General features: G+C 49.7%; 1 protein-coding gene and 1 pseudogene across 3 annotated transcripts; both read left to right on the forward strand.

The window, feature by feature from the left end:
* On the forward strand, positions 1–750 carry LOC138081546 (small ribosomal subunit protein eS6 pseudogene; annotated as a pseudogene).
* A 2569-nt stretch (positions 751–3319) lies between these two features.
* GLIPR2 (GLI pathogenesis related 2) lies at positions 3320–22601 on the forward strand. Of its 3 annotated transcripts, XM_068974406.1 has the most exons (5): positions 3320–3385; positions 12385–12493; positions 12843–12946; positions 14781–14858; positions 21251–22601. In XM_068974406.1, exons 1-5 carry the CDS (start codon positions 3373–3375, stop codon positions 21409–21411), a joined length of 465 nt encoding a protein of 154 aa, XP_068830507.1. In that variant the 5' UTR covers positions 3320–3372; the 3' UTR covers positions 21412–22601. The 3 variants fall into 3 exon arrangements, with proteins under 3 accessions (XP_068830507.1, XP_068830508.1, XP_068830509.1); XM_068974407.1 differs by lacking the exon at positions 14781–14858; XM_068974408.1 differs by lacking the exons at positions 12843–12946; positions 14781–14858.
* Positions 22602–23828: the final 1227 nt, after the last annotated feature.

The raw sequence follows: 23828 nt of genomic DNA on the forward strand, positions 1-23828 counted from the left end.
ATGAAGCTGAACATCTCTTTCCCGGCCACTGGCTGCCAGAAGCTCACTGAAGTGGATGATGAACGAAAACTTTGTACCTTCTACGAGAAGCGTATGGCCACAGAAGTTGCTGCTGACGCTCTGGGTGAAGAATGGAAGGGTTATGTGGTCCGAATCAGTGGCGGGAACGACAAGCAGGGTTTCCCCATGAAGCAGGGTGTCTTGACCCATGGCCGAGTTCGCCTGCTTCTGAGTAAGGGGCATTCCTGTTACAGACCAAGGAGGACTGGAGAGAGAAAGCGCAAATCTGTGCGGGGTTGCATTGTGGATGCCAATCTGAGTGTTCTTAATTTGGTCATCGTGAAAAAAGGGGAGAAGGATATTCCTGGACTCACTGATACTATAGTGCCTCATCGCCTGGGTCCCAAAAGAGCTAGCAGAATCCACAAACTTTTCGATCTCTCTAAAGAAGATGATGTCCGCCAATATGTTGTGCAAAAGCCCCTAAACAAAGACGGTAAGAAACCTAGGACTAAAGCACCCAAGATTCAGCGTCTCGTGACTCCCCGAGTTCTGCAACACAAACACCGGCGTATTGCTCTGAAGAAACAGCGTACTAAGAAAAATAAAGAAGAGGCTGCAGAATATGCTAAGCTTTTGGCCAAGAGAATGAAGGAGGCCAAAGAAAAAAGGCAGGAGCAGATCGCCAAGAGACGGAGGCTGTCCTCCCTGAGAGCTTCTACTTCCAAGTCTGAGTCCAGTCAAAAATGAGGTGTTCTGAGAGTGACAAATAAAGCAGACCAGACACCAAAACAAAAAAAAAAATCAACCCTTATTAACAAGTCAGTCTGCTTCAGTGCCCAGTTAAAAGATCTTAAAATTAGCTTCTTTCAGTTAGGGTTTACTGAATCCCTTCCCCCATAAGGAGTTACTCTGGGGAATCTCACCCAGGCTGCATCTTTATTTCCCTGCTTGTCTCACACAGGGGTGGGGCCATGAGTGAAACCAAGTCTCTTTAGTGCCAGGTGTGTACTGACCACTGCCCCAAGGCCAGAAGAGGTCAGGACCTGTGGAAGTTGAAGGGACCCATACACCCTAAGGGAAGAATAGGATTTGAATGGGCAGAGATGGGCCAGCAGACCAGACTGAACAAATAGCCCAAGGAAGGCAAGAAGGTGAGGAATCTCTGAACATGTTTGGGGAATATCAGAAAGTCTGTTGTTGTTCAGCCACTAAGTTATGTCCGATTCTTTGCCACCCCATGGACTGCAACACACCAGGCTCTCCTGTCCTTCACCATCTCCTGGAGTTTGTGCAAACTCACATCCGTTGAGTTGGTGATGGCATTCAACCATCTCATCTTCTGTCCCCTCTTCTCCTCTTGCCCTCAATCTTTCCCAGCATCAGGGTCTTTTCAAATGAGTCAGCTCTTTGCATCAGGTGCCCAAAGTATTAGAATATCAGCTTCAGCATCAGTCCTTCCAATGAAAATTCAGGGTTAATTTCCTTTAGGATTGGCTGGTTGGATCTCCTTGCTGTCCAATTCAGCTCAGTTTAGTCGCTCAATGGTGTCCATCTCTTTGTGACCCTATGGACTGCAGCATGCCAGGCCTCCCTATTCATCACCAACTCCCGGAGTTTACCCAAACTCATGTCCATTGAGTTGTGATGCCATCCAACAATCTCATCATGTCATTCCCTTCTTCTCCTGCCTTCAATCTTTCCCAGCATCAGGGTCTTTTCAAATGAGTCAGCTTTTCGAATCAGGTGGCCAAAGTATTGGAGTTTCAGCTTCAACATCAGTCCTTCCAATGAACACTCAGGACTGATCACCTTTAGGATGGACTGGTTGGATCTCCTTGTAGTCCAAGGGACTCTCAAGAGTCTCCTCCAACACCGCAGTTCAAAAGCATCAATTCTTCGGTGCTCGGCTTTCTTTACAGTCCAACTCTCACATCCATACATGACTACTGGAAAAACCATAGCTTTGGCTACTCGGACCTTTGTCAGTAAGATAATGTCTCTTCTTTTTAATATGCTGTCTAGGTTTGTCATGGATAAGGCAATGGCACCCCACTCCATTACTCTTGCCTCGAAAATCCCATGGACAGAGGAGCCTGGTGGGCTGCAGTCCATGGGGTCACTAAGAGTCGGACACAACTGAGCAACTTCACTTTCACTTTCATGCATCGGAGAAGGAAATGGCACCCCACTCCAGTGTTCTTGCCTGGAGAATCCCAGGGACAGGGGAGTCTGGTGGGCTGCCGTCTCTGGGGTCCCGCAGAGTTGGACACGACTGAAGCGACTTAGCAGCAGCAGCAGCAGCAGGTTTGTCATAGCTTTTCCTCCAAGGAGCAAGCGTCTTTTAATTTCATGGCTGCAGTCACCATCCGCAGTGATTTTGGAGCCCAAGAAAATAAAATCTGCCAATATTTCCACTTTTCCCCTATCTATTTGCCATGAAGTAATAGGACCAGATGCCATGATCTTAATTTTTTTTAGTTTGAATAATTCCCTCGAAGTCCAGTAGTTGGGAATCTGCGGTTTGGACCCTGCCATGGGCTGGGTTTGATCCCTGGTCTGGGAACTAAGAATCTGCAAGCCACTCGGTGAGGGCCCCCAACCCCCTTATAAGTCTAATTTGACTGGAGCATGGGATGAAGTTAGGAAGCTGAGGAGACAGGTCTGCCGCCAGACTTCAGGAGTGGGGGATTTGACTTGGTCTGACAGGCAACGAGGGACAAGAGGACAGGGGACAGAGCGAGACTGCAGAAGCCTCCCTGGGACTGCCACGCGGGGAAGGGGAGTGTTGGGAAGTGCCCAGCTCCAACCCAGACCCGCACCAGAGGGTGTGTGCTGCGGAGAGGACAAGACGTACATCGGAGCCCGGGGCCTTAGGGGTTTGTGGGGGTCAGGCCGCTACAGGGAGAGCACCAAGCCCCTGGTGATGCGGGTCGGAACCGTCCCTCACTCCCCGACAATAGCCCTGCGGAACCCTTAGCGTATCTGTCTCTGAGCATCTACCAACTGTGTAGAAGGCGCGGGCTTCCCTCCTCACCCCCATTCGGTTTCCGGAGAGGGGCAGCTCGGGGCCAGTAGCCTGGGCTCCCGTCCGCACTTGGAGAGCTTTGAGCGGCCCCAGGCGGGCAAGTTTCTCCGGAGTCGGAGAGAGGCCCGCGCGGTGCCGGAGCGCGGTGCCTCCTCCAGGCAGCCGGCGGGATGGCCCCTGGCAACTCCTCCTGCAGCTGCCGCTGCCTTATAAGGCGGGGGCCGGGCGGCGCCGGGGGAGGGGCTGTAGCCGCCGGGCCTCCTCCTCCTCAGCTCTGAACCGCGCCGGGCCGGGAGGGAGCGCAGCGCAGCGCAGCGGGAGCGGAGCAGCGCGCCGAGCCTGCCATGGGCAAATCAGGTGAGCCAGCCGGGCCAGTAGAACTGGGGTGCGGTGATGGTTTGGGGCTCCGAGGTCCTCGCTGTCACTCTTCCCGAAGCTGGCTGGATCCCCAGGGGGAGTGGGTCGACCACCTCCGCCGGGGCGACTCGGCTCCTGCCGCGCTGTGGGACCGCAGGGTGCGGGATGGAGGGGCTCACAGAGCTGGCAGTTTCCGGGGCAGCCAGGAAGCCGAGGTGGCCGTTGGGCCACCGGGAGAGAGGGAGCGAAGGCGAGACAGAGGGAGGGTCCTCCTGTCTGCGAGCCAGAGATTGCGTCAGGGAGGGCTTCCAGGCGCTGATGGGATTAGCGCTGAGTCCGGCCAAGGCGTGGCTTTTGCTTTGTTTCAGGACAGGGTTAGAGTTGGAAAAAGCCACAGAACTGTGACAGCATCTCTTGATGCAAAGCAGCTTGCCCGGACCAACCCTGCGAAAGACAGCTCTGAGCATCCTTTTCTTCTGACATTGTGCCTTCTCCTCTAAGCACCCCCTCCCACCCCGTGCCAGACTCAGGCTACACAGGAGTACATACAACGGCTTCCCCCTTCTCTGACCTGTCAGCTGCCCATCCTCACCACGGTGGCTGCCACGGTGAACTTTCTAAAACCCAGATCTCCTCTTGTTATTCCCGAGCAACTTCCATCCCATAGTGTGCAGGTGAAAGAGTACACACTCTTCAGCTCCACCGTGGGGCTCTCAGGGAGCTGCCATCACCCCTTTCTTGCCTCTGCACTCAGCTTTGGCACTGGATCCTTCCCCTGAGTTCCCCTTCCCAGCGTTCACCACCACCACCACTTCGGCTCTTCCACTTCGGTGAAATTGAAAATCCTCCCCATCCTTCCATGCTCAACACCTAGACTAGTACCGCACCCCAGTTCCTGACCTGGTGTCTTCTTCCTTGCAGCCATCCCAGCTATCAGGTTGGGACTTTACCCAGCCAAAGACCTGCTTCCCACCAACTCCTCACTTCTGACAGCCAAGAGCCATGTCTATCTCAGTATAGTTCGTGCCTCACAGGAGGCTTTTGAATGAACAGATTTTGAACAGAGTTCAAAAGCCCCACTTCATGGAAAGTTGAGGTTGTCAGCCTCAGATGGTGGATCTCTTCCTGAATCTGTCCTCTACTTCTGAGGTACCAATGTTGGAGTAAGTGACTTTCTCTGGCATTGGGCCTAGCCTGCCTTATCTGTAGTGGCAGCTCTGGCTTTCAGCCCCGGCCCTGCTAACCACTTGCTGTGTGATCTTGAGCAAAGCCCTTTCCTTCTCTGTGCCTGTTTCCTCATTTATACAAAGAAAATGACCAGTATCATCCCCAGGGTCTTTTGCAGACTGGAAAGGTAGCATAGTTATTATGCAGTTAAAGGACAGGCTAGTGGGGTGTGGGGGAAAGCATGGCAGATGTGAGAGGGCCCTTTGAAATCCCTATTTGGGAAATTAGTCCCTTTCTCTACAGATTAGGAGAAAGTCCACAAATTATCTAAAGCTACATTCTAATCAGTTGTTTCTGGCTTCTTTCCTAAGAAACAGTTTTCCAGAACTGCTGAATGCCCATTTTTCTCTGTTCATCCATCTGTCCCTCCATCTTTCCTTCCCTCCCTTGTTCTTCCCTTCCATCATTTCTCACCTCTGTATCAACCTGTGGACCTAGTGCTGCAGAGGGCATGGCCCCTGCCTTTAGGAGTGTTTGGGTGGATTATGAAATGCATCAGAAAGCTAGTTGGGGGATAGACAGGCACTACACTCTAGCAAGAGGTGGAAAGTGATCCACGCCACAAGACAGGTGCAGGTGAAGAGCAGTGGGAGCTTGTGGTGGGGTGGGGGTGGGGAGTGGATCTCTTTCCCAAGCGTCCAGTGAAGATTCTTGGAAGAGGTGGTCAGACTCTCGAGTGTCTTGGAACTTTGGACTTTCTCCATGAGACCTGGGGGGCCACTGAAAGGCGTTGATCTAAAAGCTGCGGGACCAGAATTGTTCCAGGGTGGAGGGTGGATCAGATGGAGAGAGAGTGGAGGTAGGGGTCAGGGAGAAACTATTGCAGTTACTCAAGCAAGAGATAACAGAAACATCTAAGGGACTGGAGAAGAAGCGGGGATGGATTTTTTTTTTTTCCAAATGTAGTAAAGATTTTATCAACTCAACAGCTTCACTTAAGCATTAAATGAACATAAAATATTTTACTGACAAGTTAGAATTCACTTATGAAAGGGGAGATGACATTCACGGAGGTCTACTCTTTTAGTCTAAGGAGTGAGAGATTTATTTCAAAGTTATACAAATAAGCAACAAAGAAATGAAATTTCTAGAAGCAGTAGTGGTATCAAATTAGCAAAAACAAAATGAATAGAATGTTAAAATTTTAGACAGGACACCTACATATAAAAAAATTCTATTTCTAAAATTGGGAAATGAGGCTATAGGTCCTACATGACTACATAAAAAGTGACTAGACATGCAGATGTCCTAAAGAAGGACCTGCTGGAAGTGAATAGGAGACTATATTTCTTTTTGGTGAAAGTGAAAGTGAAGTCACTCAGTCGTGTCCGACTCTTTGCGACCCCATGGACTGTAGCCTATCAGGCTCCTGCATCCATGGGATTCTCCAGGCAGGAATACTGGAGTGGGTTGCCATTTCCTTCTCCAGGGGATGGATTTTCAAGATGGTAGCCTCAAGCAGACTTGGTGACTAACTTGTGAATAAGAAGGAAAGGTCAGTGGTGTGAGTCTGGGTGCAGGAAGGTGATGACACCTTCTAGGACTGGAGATGCAGAGTCTCCAGGATGGTGGCAGAAAGCAAGTTAGAGCTGGTTCAGGCAGTTTCCGCCTCCTTCCCGTCGTTAACCTCCACAGACCTGGGGAACTTCCAGAATACTGGCCCTTAGCCACATGCATTCTACTCATCTCCTTCCAAAGACTCTGAGCCCCCTGGGTAGTATCCTGCTCCCCTAAGGATCCTCAAGAGAAAATTGCTTTTCTGGGTTACACGGGCCCAAACTTGTCATTCCAGGCCACCAGCCTGAGACTGTCTGTGCCCAAAGGACAGGCAGCATCACAGACGTGCATCCACAGAGGGGCTCTTTGTGGTTCCATAAAGACCTTCGTAAGGAGCTTGCCTCTTCTGGGCCTCAGTTTCCTCATCACTGCACAGGAGCCCATCTCTTTTTAATCTTTAACCTCAGATATACAGCAGAACTACTGGGGTAGTAAGCATTGCTGGAAAAGTGTCTCATAACCAACACAGCTTAAATTCTGGAAGTCCAGTGTTCAGAGACCCCTAGGTCCAGCCCCTGGCCCACATCTTCCTGCTGGGCTTCAGTTTGCAGCTGAGCAGAGAAAGGCAACAGCCTGGGGCTCAGTGGAAGCCTCTAATACGGTCCCTAATAACAGTGATTGCCAATTATTCAGCTCCTACTGTGTGCCAGGCTTGAAGCTGGGTGTTTCATATGTGTTATCAACTTTTGTAACAGCCTGTAAGGCCCTTATTATCAGCTGAATGGATTTACAGAGGTTGAGTACTTTGCCCAAGCTCACACCCTGAACAAACAGATTTGCACCAGGTTCTCTGACTTCCCAGCTGGGTGCTGACCTGTCTGCCACACTGATCATTTGTCACCCTGCTCCTCAGCCTGGACTCCAGCCCTGAAGGACAGCCACACACTCTCTATAGCTAAGAATCTTACTGTCCCTCGATCCACATCTCTCAGCCCAAGGTCATCAGAGCAGAAAGACCTCCAGGGACCAAATTATCCAGGAATTTTCTACAGAGCAGGGCTTTCACACCTCTCCAGGGGAAGGCTGCATGGGCAGGTTAGTCCCCACGGTTCTGTTTTCATCTGTTGATTCTAAAGAAAGGTTCAAAAAAGGGTTTCCCTGCTTTGAAGCTATTTTGAAAACCACAGATGTCAGGCTTCCTTCTCACACAGATGAGGAAACAGGGCAGCATGCTGGCAGGCAGGCCTGGTGGCGGCGGGCAGGACTGGAGAGAGACCGCCTCTCTGCTGGCAAAACAAGCACTGTCCCTGCCCTGCCCCCTTCAGTTCTTCGGTGACCATCATCCGCCCACACAGGGGCAGCCTAAGGCGTACCCTGTCATTCTTGCTTAGGGATAGAAAGAAGTATGTAAGGTGGAAAGTGTGAGATCCAGGGCAAGGGAGGGACATTCTTGGGTCTGACTCCAGTGTGGACTCACCGTGGGACCTCGGGCAAGTCACATGTCCTCCCAAAGACCAAAATTTCCTTGTTTTAATGAGAAGAAATCTGTCCTCGGGCTTCCTCAGTGCTGGTATGAGAATCTCATTCATCTGTTCTTTTTTTTTTTTTTTTTCATCTGTTCTTGTACTCACTTTTTTACTCAGTAAGTACCTGAGCTCAGAGGTACTGAAAAAAGTCATCAAAGACCAAGTTAAATACCAGCAGCCCTGCTCCCATTAAAATCAGGGAGGGGAGTTTCCCCCAAAGCCAGGAGGCTAATGGATCTCTGCCCAACAGTAATGATTTATAGGTGACATTTAGTTGAATTATAGTTTGTTCACTTTGTTCCAGATCTGATCTAAAGCATTTACAAAGATTGATTTATTTAATTCTCACAACCCTGTGAGGTAGATACTGTTATCCCCATTTTGTGTATGGAAGAAATGAGGTACAGAGTGATTTAGCAACTTTACCAAGATCACACAGCTAATAAAAGGCAGGGCTGGGATTTGCCTCTTGAATGTCCTGGAACCCAGGCTGAAAAAGCTACCCATCTGGAACTCATTCTTTTTATTTTTTTTTAATCAGCTTTTTATTCTTTCCTTCCTGATAAACTAGCAAAACCAGCTTTGCCTCAAAAGCTTTCTAGCCTCTTGCCAGGGGACAGAAGGGGCCTGTTCATAATTCCTGCTTAGGCCCCTGCCGGTTCTGGGCCTCTTTGATGGGGAGTTGGGAGAGGGCTGAGAAATGAGTCAGCTGGGCTCTGGGAGGCCAGAAGAGGACGAATGCTGAGGGAGGGGCCTGTTTCAGCCAACAGTTGTGAGGGAGGAGGGGCACGGACCTCCTCAGAGTCTATTCCATAGTTAGAAGCTCTGCCCTAAGGACCTTTGAGAGCCCCTAGTCCAGCCCTACCCAAGACGCCTTTGTCTTCCACCTAGCAGAGACGCCCTGGCCTGCCCCCTCCCCTTGGCCGCAGGAGCCAGGCCCAGGCAGCCCCTTCCAGCAGCGCTGACCTCAAGCCCCAGTTGTGCCCCCTGGAGCTTCTTCTCCAGAGCCCTTGGCTTTCCTCTGGGACGACTCGGGCAGGTCTGTCTACAGAGGAGGTTCTTGAGAAATCTTAGTTCTTTTCTTCTCTTCTCTCTTCCTCTTCTTTGAGGAAGGCAGATTTGAAGGCAGCTGTCAACCTCACTGGGTCTGGTGGCCCCCTTTTCTCAGTGATTTCCTCTGTCTGGTGACCCTTGAAGTGGGCTGGGGTTCAGGGCAGGGTTCCCCTCCTCTTGGGCCTACCCCTAGACCATCTGTGGGAACGTGGACAGAGTATGTTCTTGAGCCTGTTTCCTCATCCAAAAAATGGGTACAATGGTGAAAGCTCCAGCAAAGGTGGTGAAAAGTAAATCAGATGTTGCCCAGGCCTGGCACCCAGAAATGGTTGGCCAACAAGCAAAAGGAAGGCCTTCCCTCATTCCAGGCCGGTACCCTGAGGCTGCATGACCTCTCTGAGCCTCAGTTTGCGAGCGTGTGTGCTCAGGCACATGACTCTTTGTGACTCCCTGGACTGTAGCCCACCAGGCTCCTCTGTCCATGGGATTCTCCAGGCAGGAATACTGGAGTGGGTTGCCATGCCCTCCTCCAGGGGATCTTCCCAACCCAGGGATTGAACCCACGTCTCCTGCGGTTCCTGCATTGGCGCATGGGCTTTTTTTTTTTACTGCTAAGCCACCTGAGAATGCTCTTTTGCTCTCCTACAAAATGAAGCCATAACCCTCCCTCCCCCATCATGGGGTGACTCTGAGGTCTCTCCTTGCCTGATGCGGGGATGGGTGGGTTTTCTTTGACGCCTTTTTCTGGTGTTTATCTGTCCTCAGGTCTTTCTACAGAAGGGGGTGTGTCTCTTGCTGGGTGTGGTCATTGGGAGGTATCTTGCCTCCCTGGGGCTGGGTTCTGCTCAGAGGAGCCACCTGAGCTGGGACTGGCTGCTGTGGTGGGAAGGAACCCCTGTGTCAGCCAGGGGTATGGTTATAGGGCCCCAAGGCTTTCCAGTCAGTGACAGGGAGAGAGGGCGACCCTGCTGACTCCTTCCTAGAAACCCTGGTGCTGGAACTTTCACTTTTTGTTTCAGTACTTCCCACATTCTGGGAATGCTGTGACCTAGTTTTTAGCAGCCTTATATGTCCCTCTCTGCCAAGGAGACTTCAGGGCCTGAGCAGTCCAGGGTCCATTGTATCACAGAGGGCTATCTTTAAACTGGCTTTGCCTTAGTGACCCACCCATTCCCCTTAACTCCACCTCTTTCTCACAGCACAATTTATACCAGACCCCTGCAATCCTGGCTCTTTCTGCACCTTTGCCTCCTCCTCATCTCTTCCAGGGAGCCTTCCCTGATACATCTGTGGTCACCGTGGCCTGCCTGGTACACAGGAGCTGGAAGGGACTTCAGGATGGGCCTAGCCAGGCCTGTCACTCAGAGCCCCTCTGCCACTCTGTGTGTACCCACACTCGCCCTTGCATGCACACACACACTGAACTCCTGCAAGTCTGGGGTCAGTCAGTCATCTTGCCTCCTCACCCTCACCCTCAGGATTGGAAGTGACTTAAAAGTCATCTGACCGGGCCTCCATTGCCTGAATTCCTCTGAGAGGAATTGTATGCCCCCAGTGCTGTAGAGCTCACTACCATGCGAGGTAGCACAGTCTTCAGAAAGCTTTGCTGGAGACAGAGATCTTTCTTAGGCTGAGCTGAAATCTGTCATCCTGACTTTCCACCCACTGTTCCCAACACTGGGTTCTAGTTCCCTGACCACTGCACATTGGGAGTGCCGAGTCTTAGCCACTAGGGAAGTCCTCTAAAATCTTTTTTTTAAATTCTGGTAAAAATCACATGACACAGAATTCACCGTCTTAACCACTTTTTAGTAAAGTGTGTTCACAGTGTTGTAAAGCAGATCTCCAGGACTTTTTCATCCTGCAGATCTGAAACTCTGTACTCATTCAACAGCACCTTCCCTCTCGGCAGGCCTCTAGGCTACAGAGGCCTGAGGACTTCAGGTGGTAGCTCCACCCTCTGCCTTATGGCCCGTTACCATGGCCACGGTTTTCCCCTCCATGCCTTTGTCACAGCATCTCCCCATCTCTGCCTGTCAATCCAGACCTCCCAGATCCTGGCGTTTGGCACCCTTTCCCCGCCCTGTCCCACTCCCCATTACTATGACTGGGCCCCACCAGACTGCCCCACCAGTCCCCAGAGTGTGGAGGTTGTGACCACTTGCCCACCACTGGCATGGCCTGCAGTTTCCTTCCCTCTCCTGGTCAGTGTCTAGCCCAAAGCTCCGGAGGGCAAGCCCTGGGTCTTCTTCCCTCAAGTCCCCTAGCGACCCAATGGGATTCAATCTGAAGGCCCAGGAGACCTGAGGGAGGGGAAGAGGACCCCTGCTGGTTCATCTCCACGGCCTGTGGGGGACAAGACCGCAGAGGAGAAAGGTGGCTGGTGATGGTGACTCGGGCCAGTGGATGGAGGGGTGCTTCTCTCATCCTCTGGTTTACACCCTTTGCCCACAGCAGGCTTCAGGGACAGGCTCCTGCCAGAGGGGACCAGCTCAGTTCTGTGGACCCCCCCGTGGCCCTCACACATAACTCAACCATTTCTATGGTGATGGCAGGGGGTCCTCCCAGATTCCTAAGGCTGAGGTCAGAGTCTTAGCCTAGCCAGCTCCCGTTCAGACATCTGTGGGGCCTCAAATCAGGCCTAACCATGTTAGGCTGCTTTTCTCCTAGTTCCTCTTGAACTGTGCTCACCTGCACCTTGACCCTGCCACACTGTTAGCTGTTGTTTTCAAGACTCTCTCCCTTCTGGGTATGAGCTTTTTGAGGGAAGGACATAGCTAACTTGTCCAAACCTCTGGCATATGGTATGGGACTTGGCACAGAGGACATACTCAGAGAGCAGATGAACAGATAGATGAGTTGGGGTTGGATGGATGATAGATGAGTGATTGGATGCTGCTGCTTACATCATGAATCCATAGGTGGATGGATGAGTGATGGATGGAGGATGTTCCATTTGAGATTCGAATTGATATGACCTCTGTCCACTACTGACCTGGCCTACCTTTGACTTCACCACTTCTCTTCTCCCAGTTCCAGCCGCCTTGGCTTTGCCCCTTCTAAGGTTGTGACCCAGTTGGGCACACCTTCCTTCACCTGCTGAGGCCAGCTGATCACACCACAGCATTCTTTCTCTCTCCACTTCCTGATGCTGTCCTGCCCTGGTCGGTCCACCTCTCTCCATCTGTCCCTCTGTCTTGGAGCAGTGCAGGTACCCCTGCACTCCAGCCAGGCCTAGGGCTGTTCTCTCTGAGCTCCCATCTCCAGCCCTTCCCAGTCCTCCCGTAGCATGCACCATAGGTCCTATCTGAGATATCCAGTCTCCTCCACACATTTTCTTTCAAATGTCCTGCTCTTCCCTGTCCAGTACCCCCCTCTCCATCTGCTCTGTGCCTCCAGCCCATCCTCCACTCAGCAGCCAGCAGGGTCTTCCAGAAACAGAGGTCTCCTTAGCTCACCCCCTTTCCCCCAGTCAGTCACTTCCCATTGCCATGAATAAAGACCCAGATTCCTTACATGCCCCATGGGGCCCTACATAGTCCTGGGGGTGTTGATGTGCAGAGATTGGGGCAGCAAGCCTGGCCCTGTGGCCTCAGGTCTGAGCTGGGCCGTGCTCTGAAGCCTGCAGGGTACTTTCCTACTTCCTGTGGCTCTTTTCTCCTCACTGAGATGGTCTCCATCTTGAACTCGTTGCAGCCTCCAAGCAGTTTAACGACGAGGTCCTGAAGGCCCACAATGAGTACCGGAAGCAGCATGGTGTCCCCCCACTGAAGCTCTGCAAGAAGCTCAACCGGGAGGCTCAGCAGTGAGTGCCCCTCAGTGCCCAAGGCCCTTCATGGTGCTGCCGCTGCTGCAGTCATGGATGGGCGCTAGGATGCAGGAGAGATGTGGGCTTGGGGGGCAAACACAGCCATGCTTGACTAGCCCCTCTGCCATTTACCTAGGCAGGTCCCATTGTTCCTCTGAGCCTTAGTTTGCTCCTCTGTAGAGTGGAACTGGAGCAGGGGCTTAGAAGCGATGCAGGTGTGATGCTCCTGATTGCCTCCACGAGCCCAGGGCAGGGATGGAAGCTCAGCCACACTAGGTTAGGGCTCCTACTTTTGAGGCTTCCCCAGGCTGTACGCACTCTAAGGAAGCACCGTGGACTCCTGCAGGTATTCAGAGGCCCTGGCCAGCACGAGGATCCTCAAGCACAGCCCAGAGTCCAGTCGTGGCCAGTGTGGAGAGAACTTGGCATGGGCATCCTACGATCAGACAGGTGGGTCATTCCTCAGCCCCCCACCCACTGCCTGAGCTGGGCCTGGGACATCCAGTGTTCAGGCTCCTCCTGGCCCCAGTGCCCTCACAGTGCCACCATGATGCCACTACCTGCCCAGAAAGGGAAAAGAACCCCAGAGCTCTCTGTCTGCCCCCAGGGGCTGACTGCAGTTCACCACAAGGGCTCCAGTGGCCAGCTCAGGGCCAGGCCTGTGCGGAGTGCCAGGGACACAGAGATGAGTCAGACTGCCTGCCCCCGCACCTTCTTCAGAAGAACTCCCTGCTGAGAGTGGGGGCGGGGGAAGGACCGTTTGTGTGCTGCGCCTCAGCCTGGCCCTGTGGGCACTGCAGCATCCCCAGTTACGGAAGAATTTTACTTTCCTCACGTTCTTCTGAAAGTCTTTTCGGTGCTTGTGTATTAACTGTTTTCATGAGAAAAGTGCAATAGAGCTTTTTTCCATGTTGGACAGAGTAATAATAATGGGAAAGGCAATTCCTCACCCAAGGTCACAGCCTGGATGGTGATCCCACCACACTGACCAAACATTGTGGAGCTTCCTGGCTCTGATAGCGCTGGCGTGGCTTTTTAGGAAAAATGCTGGAGAGAGCCACCTTGCGCTCTGACCGGCTCCCTCCCCTGCAGGAGAATGACTGTTCCCTCCCTGGCCTCACATTCCTGGGGGTTCCCCAGGGAGGCCCTGGACAGCCTCTATGTTTCCAGGCAGAGCTCTCCATGAGAAGCAAGAAGCGAGAAGCGAGAAGCGAAGCGTGGGCCTGCCCCTGAGGAGGGTGGAGCCCAAGGCCCACAGACCCTCCCCAGGCTCAGGCTGTGGGCCTGGATGGGAAGAAGGGAGGGGGGCGGGAAAGAGCCAGCAGGAGATGAGACTCCCTCCCAGCCTCACGATGGCTCCCCGTGGAGCCTTGAGCAAGTCTGCTACCCTCCCTGGCCCCAGTGTCCCCATCCCTACAGAGAGGGGTTAGGTAGGTGGTCTCTAGGGCAGCAGTTCCCCATCCTGGCTGCACCCTGGGATCTTCTGTGGTGCTTTTAAAAAGTATAGTGCCTGATCTCTCCTTCAAAGACACTGATACAATCAGTATCAGGCATCAGTAATTTTGAAAATCTTCCCACTGCTCTCAGAGGCCCTGCCACTCCAGGTGTGATCCATGGATCAGCCACAGCACCTGGAAATGTGTTAGCAGTGCAGACAGACTCAAGGCTCTACCTAGATCTGCCAGAGTCCGAAGCTGCATTTTAACAAGAGTGATTCATGCACTTGTAAAAGTTCAAGACTTACTGCCCTGAGGCCCAAGGCTCCTAGCCCTCTGGCCCTGAGTTCAACTGCTCCCAGGGGAATGCTATGACCAGTGGATGCTCCAGGAGAGGGCCCTTCTGCCTGCAGCAGAGACCCTGGCCCACCAGCCCAATTACACTTCCTCCTATGGATGTTTCAGGAGCAAGAGTTGCGTGGGATGAGGGCAGAGTCTCCGGAAAGCTCACAGCATTGTTAGAAGCCCTTGGAGTATGTTGCATTCAGCCCTGTTGTATAGAGGCCCAGAACTGGGCAGGCCTTGCCCGGGATTGCACAGCGAATTAGTGGCAGGACAGGGACACAGGTGCAGGCCCCCTGATCTCAGGTCAGGGCTGTTCCCAACCCCCAAGAAGGCCCTCCCTTCAGCCTGGATGTGCTCACGGGCAAGAGTCTCCATGTCAGCCCGTTGGTGCTTCATGAAATGTCTAATTGAGGGATGAGTGCTTTGGAGCTAATGGGAGATGGAAGGAATAGGGAGTCGGTTAATTATGCTGCTGAGTTGTCAGCAGTGTCTTTTCCTTACAGGAAAGGAGGTGGCTGATAGATGGTACAGTGAGATCAAGAACTACAACTTTCAGCAGCCTGGCTTCACCTCTGGGACAGGTGAGTGATGTGGACACAGCAGTGACCTGGCCCGGAGTGGGGTTGCAGTCTGGGTCTGACTTCAGAGGAACTAACCCCCTAAAAATCAATCACTTTCCTTCTGTTTTACTTCATCCATATTTCTCTGGTTTGACTTTGCCCAGAGGGCAAAACCATTCACACCTCTTTGAAAAAACAGACACACACACACACGTGCATACGTACACACACACACCCCTCCATCCAAGAGCACCCAAGCTGCCTCCCAAGTATTCTCCCTTCTCCTTTACACACTAGTTTGTGATTCAGGTGAGCTTGGAATGCAGAGATTTTTGGATCTAGTCTCAGCTCTGGCACTATGAGTTGCATGAACTTGGGTCAGCGCCGTCCTTCCCTGTCCCCAAGGGAGAGACACAAGGTGGTGGCCTCTATGGGACATTCTGAGAGCTGGGATTTAGATTCAGGGAGCCGGCCATGGGACCATCCAGACTTTCCCATGGACCTCCCATGTGAGCAGTGAATGGTTAGCCTACCAAAGCCCTGGTTAGCTGCTCTGGGTTCCCCCTACCCCTCACAGGCCTCACCAGGCTCGTCTTTCCTCAGAACTGACTCACGTCCACCCAGGGCCCAGGATGGTTTCGAAGGAGCTGGGAGTTCCTCTGACCAGAAGGCACCAGAGGAACTGAACAGATGATTCTCTGTCCATCCTGCTATTCCTCTACCCCACCCCATCCCACCCATGGGTGGAGACACTTACAGCCTCCCACCCTCTGCAGGACTCTTCAGAAGCAGGAAGTGACATGTTCTCAGAGCCAGTCACCATTTCCTGTGGTTTGTGCTCACGCTTTGGGGCAGCGGTTCTTGCAATCGTGTGGGTAGAGGTAGCAGCATCTGAACCGAGGCATTTCCTATCAGTCCTGTGGGGCAGGACCAGGAGGCTGCAGCCAGGCCCTGGGAGAGAACTGCTGGTTCTGTGGTAATTAGATTTGAGAGGTGAAGCAGAAACAATGACAACCTCCTACCAGTGATTAACAATGTGTAGGCAGAACCTGGCCTTCTTTTCATAAAGATCAATGTCCAGAAGATGTTTTATTTCATCCTGTGAGCAAGATTCACGAGCAGTCACACATGTGTCAGAGCAAGTTATTGGTGTTGCTCGTGTGTACACGCCACTTGATAGTAAAAAGCGTCTCCACCTCCACGGCCACGTAACCTGCAATACCTTTTGGAGCTGGAGCTTTATTCCACCCATTTTGCAGAGGAGGAAGCTGAGGCCCAGAAAGAGGAAAAGACTTTTTACCTTCTATCTTCAATCTGATGCTTTTTCCATGGTCCCTGCTGCAAGGTAGGAATCTGTCAAGTGTCAGAGCTGGGGATTGGTCTCAACTTTCCATGATCACTGACTCTCTGTCTTGTCTGTTATCCTACATCTCCCACCCCTCAAGAGGAAAAGCCTAGAGCCAACAGCCCCTACTCCATCCCAGGCACCAGTGGGCAGTGCCTGGGGTCACACAGAGCCTGACCCTTGGACAGGAGCACAGCTTTGGCTGGTGATAGAAGCAGGGGTTTTGCAAGACTCTTAAAAATGCGCAGGCCTGTCCCCCTTGCATCAGCCACCCCTAGAGCTGCTTCTCACTGCATCATGGCTCAGGGAGTCCCTGACCTGGGCCCATGTTGTAGGGGAAAGAGCCTTCAAAATATCCCTGACCCCACCCCACCCCTACCCAGGTCAAAGTCTTGTGATGAAGGACACAATTCTGTTTCTGCTGAGAGAAATAGCTTCTAGCAGTTCCTTTATTTTGGGCTTTTTTTTTTTTTTTAATGCATAGGCTTGTTGACTTATTCTGAATAAGTAATACATATATATGACATGAGATTTGCAAGCTGTATAAGGTGGAAAGTCTTCCTTCCATCCCTGACTTCCAGTGCTTTGCCTCCCAACCAGTAATACCAGATTCTGTGTCTCCTATAGAGTCATTCAAACCAACATTTGTGGTTTTTCCTTTTTTTATTCTCTGGTGTCAGGTAGATGATCTCTTTCACACTTGTTTTCTTCACACAGCAGATTGACAGAGACTGTATCATATCAATCGGGAAAGAGCTTTCTGTTTTATTCTCTTGGAAGGATATACTGTAACTTATTTAATGTGTTTTTCAGATGTATATTCTGGAAAGTTTGGGTTCATAGCAGGAAAGAGGATGTGATCCTTTTAGGAAAAAAAAGAAAAAGAAGGAAGCTGTTAGTAATTTAGGCTTAGAAACCAGTGTGTATCTGATGGTTGCTAAGGAAGTTGTGTCCTCTAATTCATCTCTAAATACACAGACTTAATTATCCCTGTGCAGACTGAAACCTCTGAAGTCAGAGGAAAGATGACTGAGTTTTATCTGTTTGGAAAAGGCTTCCACAGACATTCATACTGCTGGTGTGCATGTGGCGTCTGTAATCATTTTCTTGGCAACCAGTGGATAAATGACAGCTCTTCCTTGTCTGGGTGATGGAGACAGTGGGTAGGTCAGTGGCCAAAGCATGTGGTCTCTTGGAGAAAAGGCTTGTGGGCAAAAGGGTGTGGGCCTTAATGAAAAGACAGTCCATAGAAGCAGTGACACCTGGCAAAGCTGCTGAAGAGCTGGAGATGAAAGAAATGTGATTAAAAGTTTAAGGACCAAGGATGAATTGGAAAATAGTGCTTCCTCTTTTCTGAGGTGAGACTCAGGGTGTATTGAGCAACAGTTAACATGAGCTTAAGGGTAAATGGTCAGGATGCATAACTGTAGTTAATGTTTGTTTCCTTTTAATCCTTGCTTTGATTAGATCACAGCACCCCTGAAGGTTAGTGTTTATGTTTGGTTGTTTTCATAAACAATTTAGTAATCACAAATCTGGAGAAGGCAATGGCAACCCACTCCAGTACTCTTGCCTGGAAAATCCCATGGACAGAGGAGCTTGGTAGGCTGCAGTCCATGGGGTCGCTAGGAGTTGGAAAAAAAAAAAAAAAACAATTTAGTAATCACAAATCTTTTAGAGATGTAGACAAAGAAATAATGCCTAAATTTTAAAATTATAAAAATGGGGACTTCCTTGCTGGTCCAGTGGCTAAGATTCTGAGCTCCCAATGCAAAGGGCCCAGGTTCCCTGTTCAGGCAACTGGATCCCACATGTTCCAACTAAGACCCAGTGAAGCCAAATAAAAATAATAAATAAAAATTTTTAAATTATAAAAATAGAGTTCATCTATAGGAGAAAAACAGTTTAATCAATGAATGTTTATTTAGTCCTTACCAAATACAAGACACAATGGGAAACTTTGTCTCTTCCCTGACTGGAAGAGTATGGATACCAGCCCTGTCTTCTTCCTTCCTTTCTTTATTTCATTTTGTGGTGAAATACACTTAAAATAAATTTACCATTTTAACCCTGTTTTATAATTTTTTTAAATTTTATTTATTTTGTTTTTGGCTGTGGTGTGTCTTCCTTGCTGCACGGGCCTTTCTCTAGTTGCAGTGAGCGTGGGCTACACTCCAGCTGTGATACACAGGTTTCTCATTACAGTGGCTTCTCTTGTTGTGAAGCACAGGCTCAACACTTGTGGTGCACGGGCTTAGTTGCTCCAAGGCATGTGGGATCTTTCCTGACCAGGGATCAAACCCACGTCTCCTGCGTTGGCAGGAGGATTCTTTACCACTGAGCCACCAGGGAAGCCCCATTGTAACCATTTTTGAGCACACGGTTCACTGGAATGAAGTGCACGCATATTGTTGTGCGGCTGTCACCACCGTGCACCTCCTGAACATTGTCATCATTCTGAGTGAAACTCTGAACCCATTACACAATAACACCTATCCCTTCCTACCACCCCCTACCCAAGCCGTGGTAATGACTATTCTACTTTTCTCCACAAATCTGACTATTCTACTCATATAACAACATTTTGTTTATCCATGGGCAGTTGTTTTCTTTCCCCCTTTTAGCTATTATGAATAATATGAACATTGGTGTGCAAATATTTGAATCCCTGCTTTTTGTTCTTTTGGGTGTATGCCTAGAAGTGGAATTACTGGATCATATGGTAATTCTATATTTAATTATTTTAGGAACTGCCATACTGTCTCCCGCGGTCACTGCACCATTTTACATTCTCATCAGCAAAGCAAAAGGGTTCCAATTTCTCCCCATCAGCCCCATCAACAAGTAACATTTGTTATTTTTTTTAAATAATATCCATCTTAATGAGTATAAAGTGGTTACCCTCTTTCTTAACCACCCAGTGGGAAGCTTAGCTACTCTGATTACAATTTTCCTCCTTCTTCCTTCCCTCTGTCTCTTCTTTCTTCATCAGATATTAATTAAGCACCTACTGTGTACCAAGCCCACTGGTCAAGAAGACAAATATGGTGCCTGCTCTCAAAGAGGAAACATAATCTCATCAGGGTTGTTTTTAGAAAATGAATGCCATACTGTGACATGGAAGTAAATATCCCACAGACCTGTCAAATGATCTCTCTGAATCTTCAGCAGTAATGGTGAAAAGGATGAACTCCTGATCTCTGCTCCCAGGAGACGAGAATTTATGGTCATTGAGCAAAGAGTACGTTATAGCATCAGTTCTTTGACCCCAAAACAGGAGCAGGGTTAGAAGCTAAGCTATGTTAGCAGCTGGAAAAGACCAGTGAGTGCGGGGCAGGCAGCCTGAGCAGTGGGAGAATGATGCCAGGAGGCTTCAGCAGCCACAGAAGCATCTGGAGGGGCCAGCAATAGCTTGAGAAGGAACTTAGCTATGTGGCTCAGAGCAGAGGGAACTGAAGGAGGCTCTAACTTGTCTGGGTCTCAAAGAGCTCAAAACATACAAGGCCTGCACTTCCCGTGATGGCAGAACTTATTCCAAGTTGGTTCTTCCATATGCCTTTCATTCATTCATTCCATTTATTCATTCCACAAAGTTTTATTTCACATTCCATGTGTCAGGCTGTGCCAGGTACTGCACATACTTTGATAAATAAATCAGTTTGGTTCCTGCCCATATGGGGCTCATAGCCTAGTGAAGGGGCCAAGTGCTTAGCAAGTAATCAAGCAAATATATCACTGCAAATGGTAAGAATGCTGTGAGGGGGAACCAGTACAGTAAGGCCGTCTTGAGAGGGAGGTGTTCAGGAAATGAGAGTGATTGCGAAAGGCCTCTCTGAACAAGTGACATCTGGGCCAAGACCTAAGGGATAAGAAAACACTGGTCATCAGGCGAGCATTGCATACAGTGGCCAGTGCGTGCAAGGGCTCCATAGTAAGAAATAACTGGATGTGTTCAAGGGATGGAAAGGAGGCCACTGGACCAAAGCATTCATTTTCATTTTAGGTGCAACTAGAAGCAATGGAAGGATTTTTAAGTAGAGAAGTAAACAGATATGATCTATGTTTCAAAATGATCACTCTGGCTACATCAGTGGAAAGTAAATTGAGGAAGCAAGTGTGGATGCTGGAGAGTCAGGCGAAGGCTATTGCAGTGATCCAAGAGAGAAAAGTTCATGCTTGAGACCATGGTTTTGGGAATGAAAGGACTAGAGATGTATTTTGAAGTTATGATTCTTCAGGATTGAATGAGTGTTTGGGGAAATGATGGTGAAGGAGGAATGCAGAGCAACCCTGAGGATTGTGTGCACAGAGGTACTGGTCATGGAAATGGGAGAGACCAAAATTAAGAGTGAGGTTTGGGTAGGTTAAATCTGAGATGCCTGTGAGTCATCCCAGTGGAAATGTCAAGTAAGTAGTTGTGTTTGGAACACAGAGGAGAGATTTGGGCTGGACAAAGATATTTGGGAGCCAAGGAAAGATGAAATTGTGTGAAGAGGGCAACAGGAAAAGAGAGCCCAGGATTGAACCTTGGGAAGTGCAGGTCCTCCAATATTCACAAGTGAGATGCAAGAGGAGGAGGAAGAGAGTGATGTGGGGTGAATGCCAAGAGAGGAAACCAAAAGAGGAGAGTCCTTTGAAAGGGGCAGGAATCTATTATATTAATGTTCCTGAGATGAGTAAGATGAGGACAACCAGTGACCACTGGGAAGGAACACAGAGATCGTTGGTGACCTTGAAAGTGTGGTTAGGGGCGAGGGGTGGAAGTAGGTGCCAAGTAGGGTGACCTTCTAATTGTTGAGGTCACTGGGCTTTGCCATAATCTCTAGGAGACCATGAAACTTTTGAGCATTGGATAGTGAGATGAGTAGGGTCTATTTGGCTGATTGAGAGGACCCAATGTGTTTGAAAATTAGTCAGTGTCTTGTATCTCCTTCTTCTGATTGGCAGTTGAAGATCAAGCGTCCCCCCGCATGGCAGAATGGTACAGGAGTTCAAGAGTCCCTTGGAACACCATTCTCCAGGCTTTGCTAACTAGCCTGTTTCCCTCTCCCCATGCCTGTTCCTACAGGACACTTCACAGCCATGGTATGGAAGAATACAAAGAAGATGGGAGTGGGGAAGGCGTCTGCAAGTGACGGGTCCTCTTTTGTGGTGGCCAGATACTTCCCAGCAGGAAATGTCGTCAACCAAGGCTTCTTTGAGGAAAATGTCCTGCCTCCAAAGAAGTAATTTGTCCAGTGGAATGGGAAGGTGGCAGACTTAAGAACTTGGATATGAAGTGCCTAGAACAACAAAACTCAGCTGTGTGTCTGTCCCTGTGGGTGTGTGTGCTGTGTGTGTGATGCTAAGTCTCTTGCACACGCACTTGGTTAGACAGTTGTGCATGAAATCTTTCTCATCAAAGAAATGAGCATACAAAGCCTTTATCTCAATGATTCCCTGGGCTGCAATTATTTGGACTTTGAGGGGAAAAACTCAATTTTTAAACTTTAAAAAAAATTTTTAAAGCAAACTTTTTTTGTACCTTCTTACTTATATCCATCCCTAATCCCTGGACTTCCTGTATTCCAACTGTTTGTGATGCTGAGAAAGTGAAGTTCATCTTATGGGACCTTCATGCATTGTAATCTACTTTTGGTAGATATTTAAGAATATTAAACCCTCATTTAAATGTGACAAAAATACAACTTTAAACATGTAAATACAAAGCGGTTTCCATCCGAAATACAGGGTAGGCAGGGACTCCATTTCACGGAATTACTGAGATTTCTCAGTTGTAAGACATGATGTCATCTGCACGCCTCCTGGAATTCTCTAGTGGGATTGCCAAAGAACAAATGGAGAAAAAAAGTTTGACTTCCTTGCATTTTTCTATCTTCCACCACCCATGGCCCACCCTCTTTTTCTAAAGATCCTCTGGCATTTCAGAGCTCACTATGCCGCCCCTCCACCACCACCTTGGTTTCTAGGGAGCAGGGCTAGGCCTGCAACTCACCCATCCCCCACTCTGCCTGGTGGCCCGGGGCCTGTTCTGGGAGAAAGCCCCTCACTCTGCCTGGGCTCTTGGCCAAGCAGCCTTGGATGATGAAGTCAGTGAGCGCGGGGGTGAGGGTGAGCTCACTCAGAGTCCCCAGAGGAAGCCCTCCAGCCTGTGCCCTCCCCCCACACAGGGTGGGAGCCCCAGCCTGTTCCTGGCAGCTGTGACTGCAGCTGTGCTGCTGCTCCTCCAGGAATGTGTCACAGGCCCAAGCGTTCCAAAGAGATATTCCATGCGGGGGCTTAGAGGCGCTAACTTAGTTTTGCGTTTTGCCTCAAACTATACAAAGTCCTCTAAAATCAGGACTCCATATGGTCCAGGTGGGAAGGGCCAAGCTGTGTGTCCCTGAAACCACGGCATCTCCAGGTAGTGAGCTAGCAGGGCCGGGAGTCTGTGCAGGCCAGTCTTTGAGACGTGCTTTCTGAACGTCTCTGTTGTGAACACAGGCTTCTGCCGTGCCCTTCGTCTCACCCAGGGACAGTAATGAAATCTTTTTTAGTGTAATATCTTACTCCCATGTGATTCATGCCTGATTCTTAAGGTTTTCTTTGGTATGAACCATTAAAAAAAATCTTTTATCAGGTTTGTTACAATATTGCTTCTGGGTTTTTTGTTTTGTTTTATGTTTTTGGCCCCAAGGCATATGGGATGTTATTTCCCTGACCAGGGATCAAACCTGCATCCCCTGCACTGGAAGGTGAAGTCTTAACACCAGGGAAGTTGCTCGTGCCTGATTCTTAACCAGTAACTAAGGTAATCAATAACTCTGAGTTCCATCTTAGGTAACTCAAGATTCTGAATACCTCCAACCCCTCCCCTGTAGACTTGTTTTGAATCATGTGACCTACCGTCTCATAGCTGACAGGACTAGAGTGGACATGTGATTCATGGCAGCCAATCTCTAGCCTGGCCATGGACCAGGAATTTGAGCTAAGAAATACAGAGAGAATTGACCAGTGGAGCTGAAAAAATAAGGATGCTATGAGTTTGAATTAAGACTACGGCAAGTCAAAGCTATGTGTAACCCCAGTTATGAGTTGGAAATATATGGAAGTGAGAAAGCCAGTTGTTAAGAGGTATAAAACAGGTGGAAAGACAGGAAGACTCTTCTTATCCTTTCCAGTTCCAGGCCAAATCTATATTTAAAACATACCCTTCATTTTCTTCAGGGCTTCCCAACAAATTGATATATTAATTGATGGTCCCCAGAAGGATAGAATATTAGATAGAGGCCCCCCCAACCCCCATCCTCCAGGGAGTTTCCAGCAACAGAAAATGCTGACCTGTGCAAGAAGCTGAGGGCGTTGGCCATACCTGGGCAGCTACCACGAACAAGACAAACTCAGCCACCAGTCATTGAACATCCCGTAGCTCCTAGGGACATACTCTACCCAATACACACGTATACCTAACCACCTGATGGACCCTGGCAGGCAGCCCGTCCCTTTAGGTTGGAGTCTGTTTCTTCAGTTGGCTGGAGTAAGGAACAAGCTGACCAGAGGAGCTTTCTAAGCTGAAGATAAGCCAGATAACAAAGCTGGCTGAGTGAGTGGGCACAAAGCTAATTTCTTACAATGGATTTTGTAAAGATGGCAGCTCCTAAAAGTTC

Source organism: Capricornis sumatraensis, chromosome 6 (genome assembly GCF_032405125.1).
Source record: "Capricornis sumatraensis isolate serow.1 chromosome 6, serow.2, whole genome shotgun sequence".
NCBI classification, from domain to species: domain Eukaryota; kingdom Metazoa; phylum Chordata; class Mammalia; order Artiodactyla; family Bovidae; genus Capricornis; species Capricornis sumatraensis.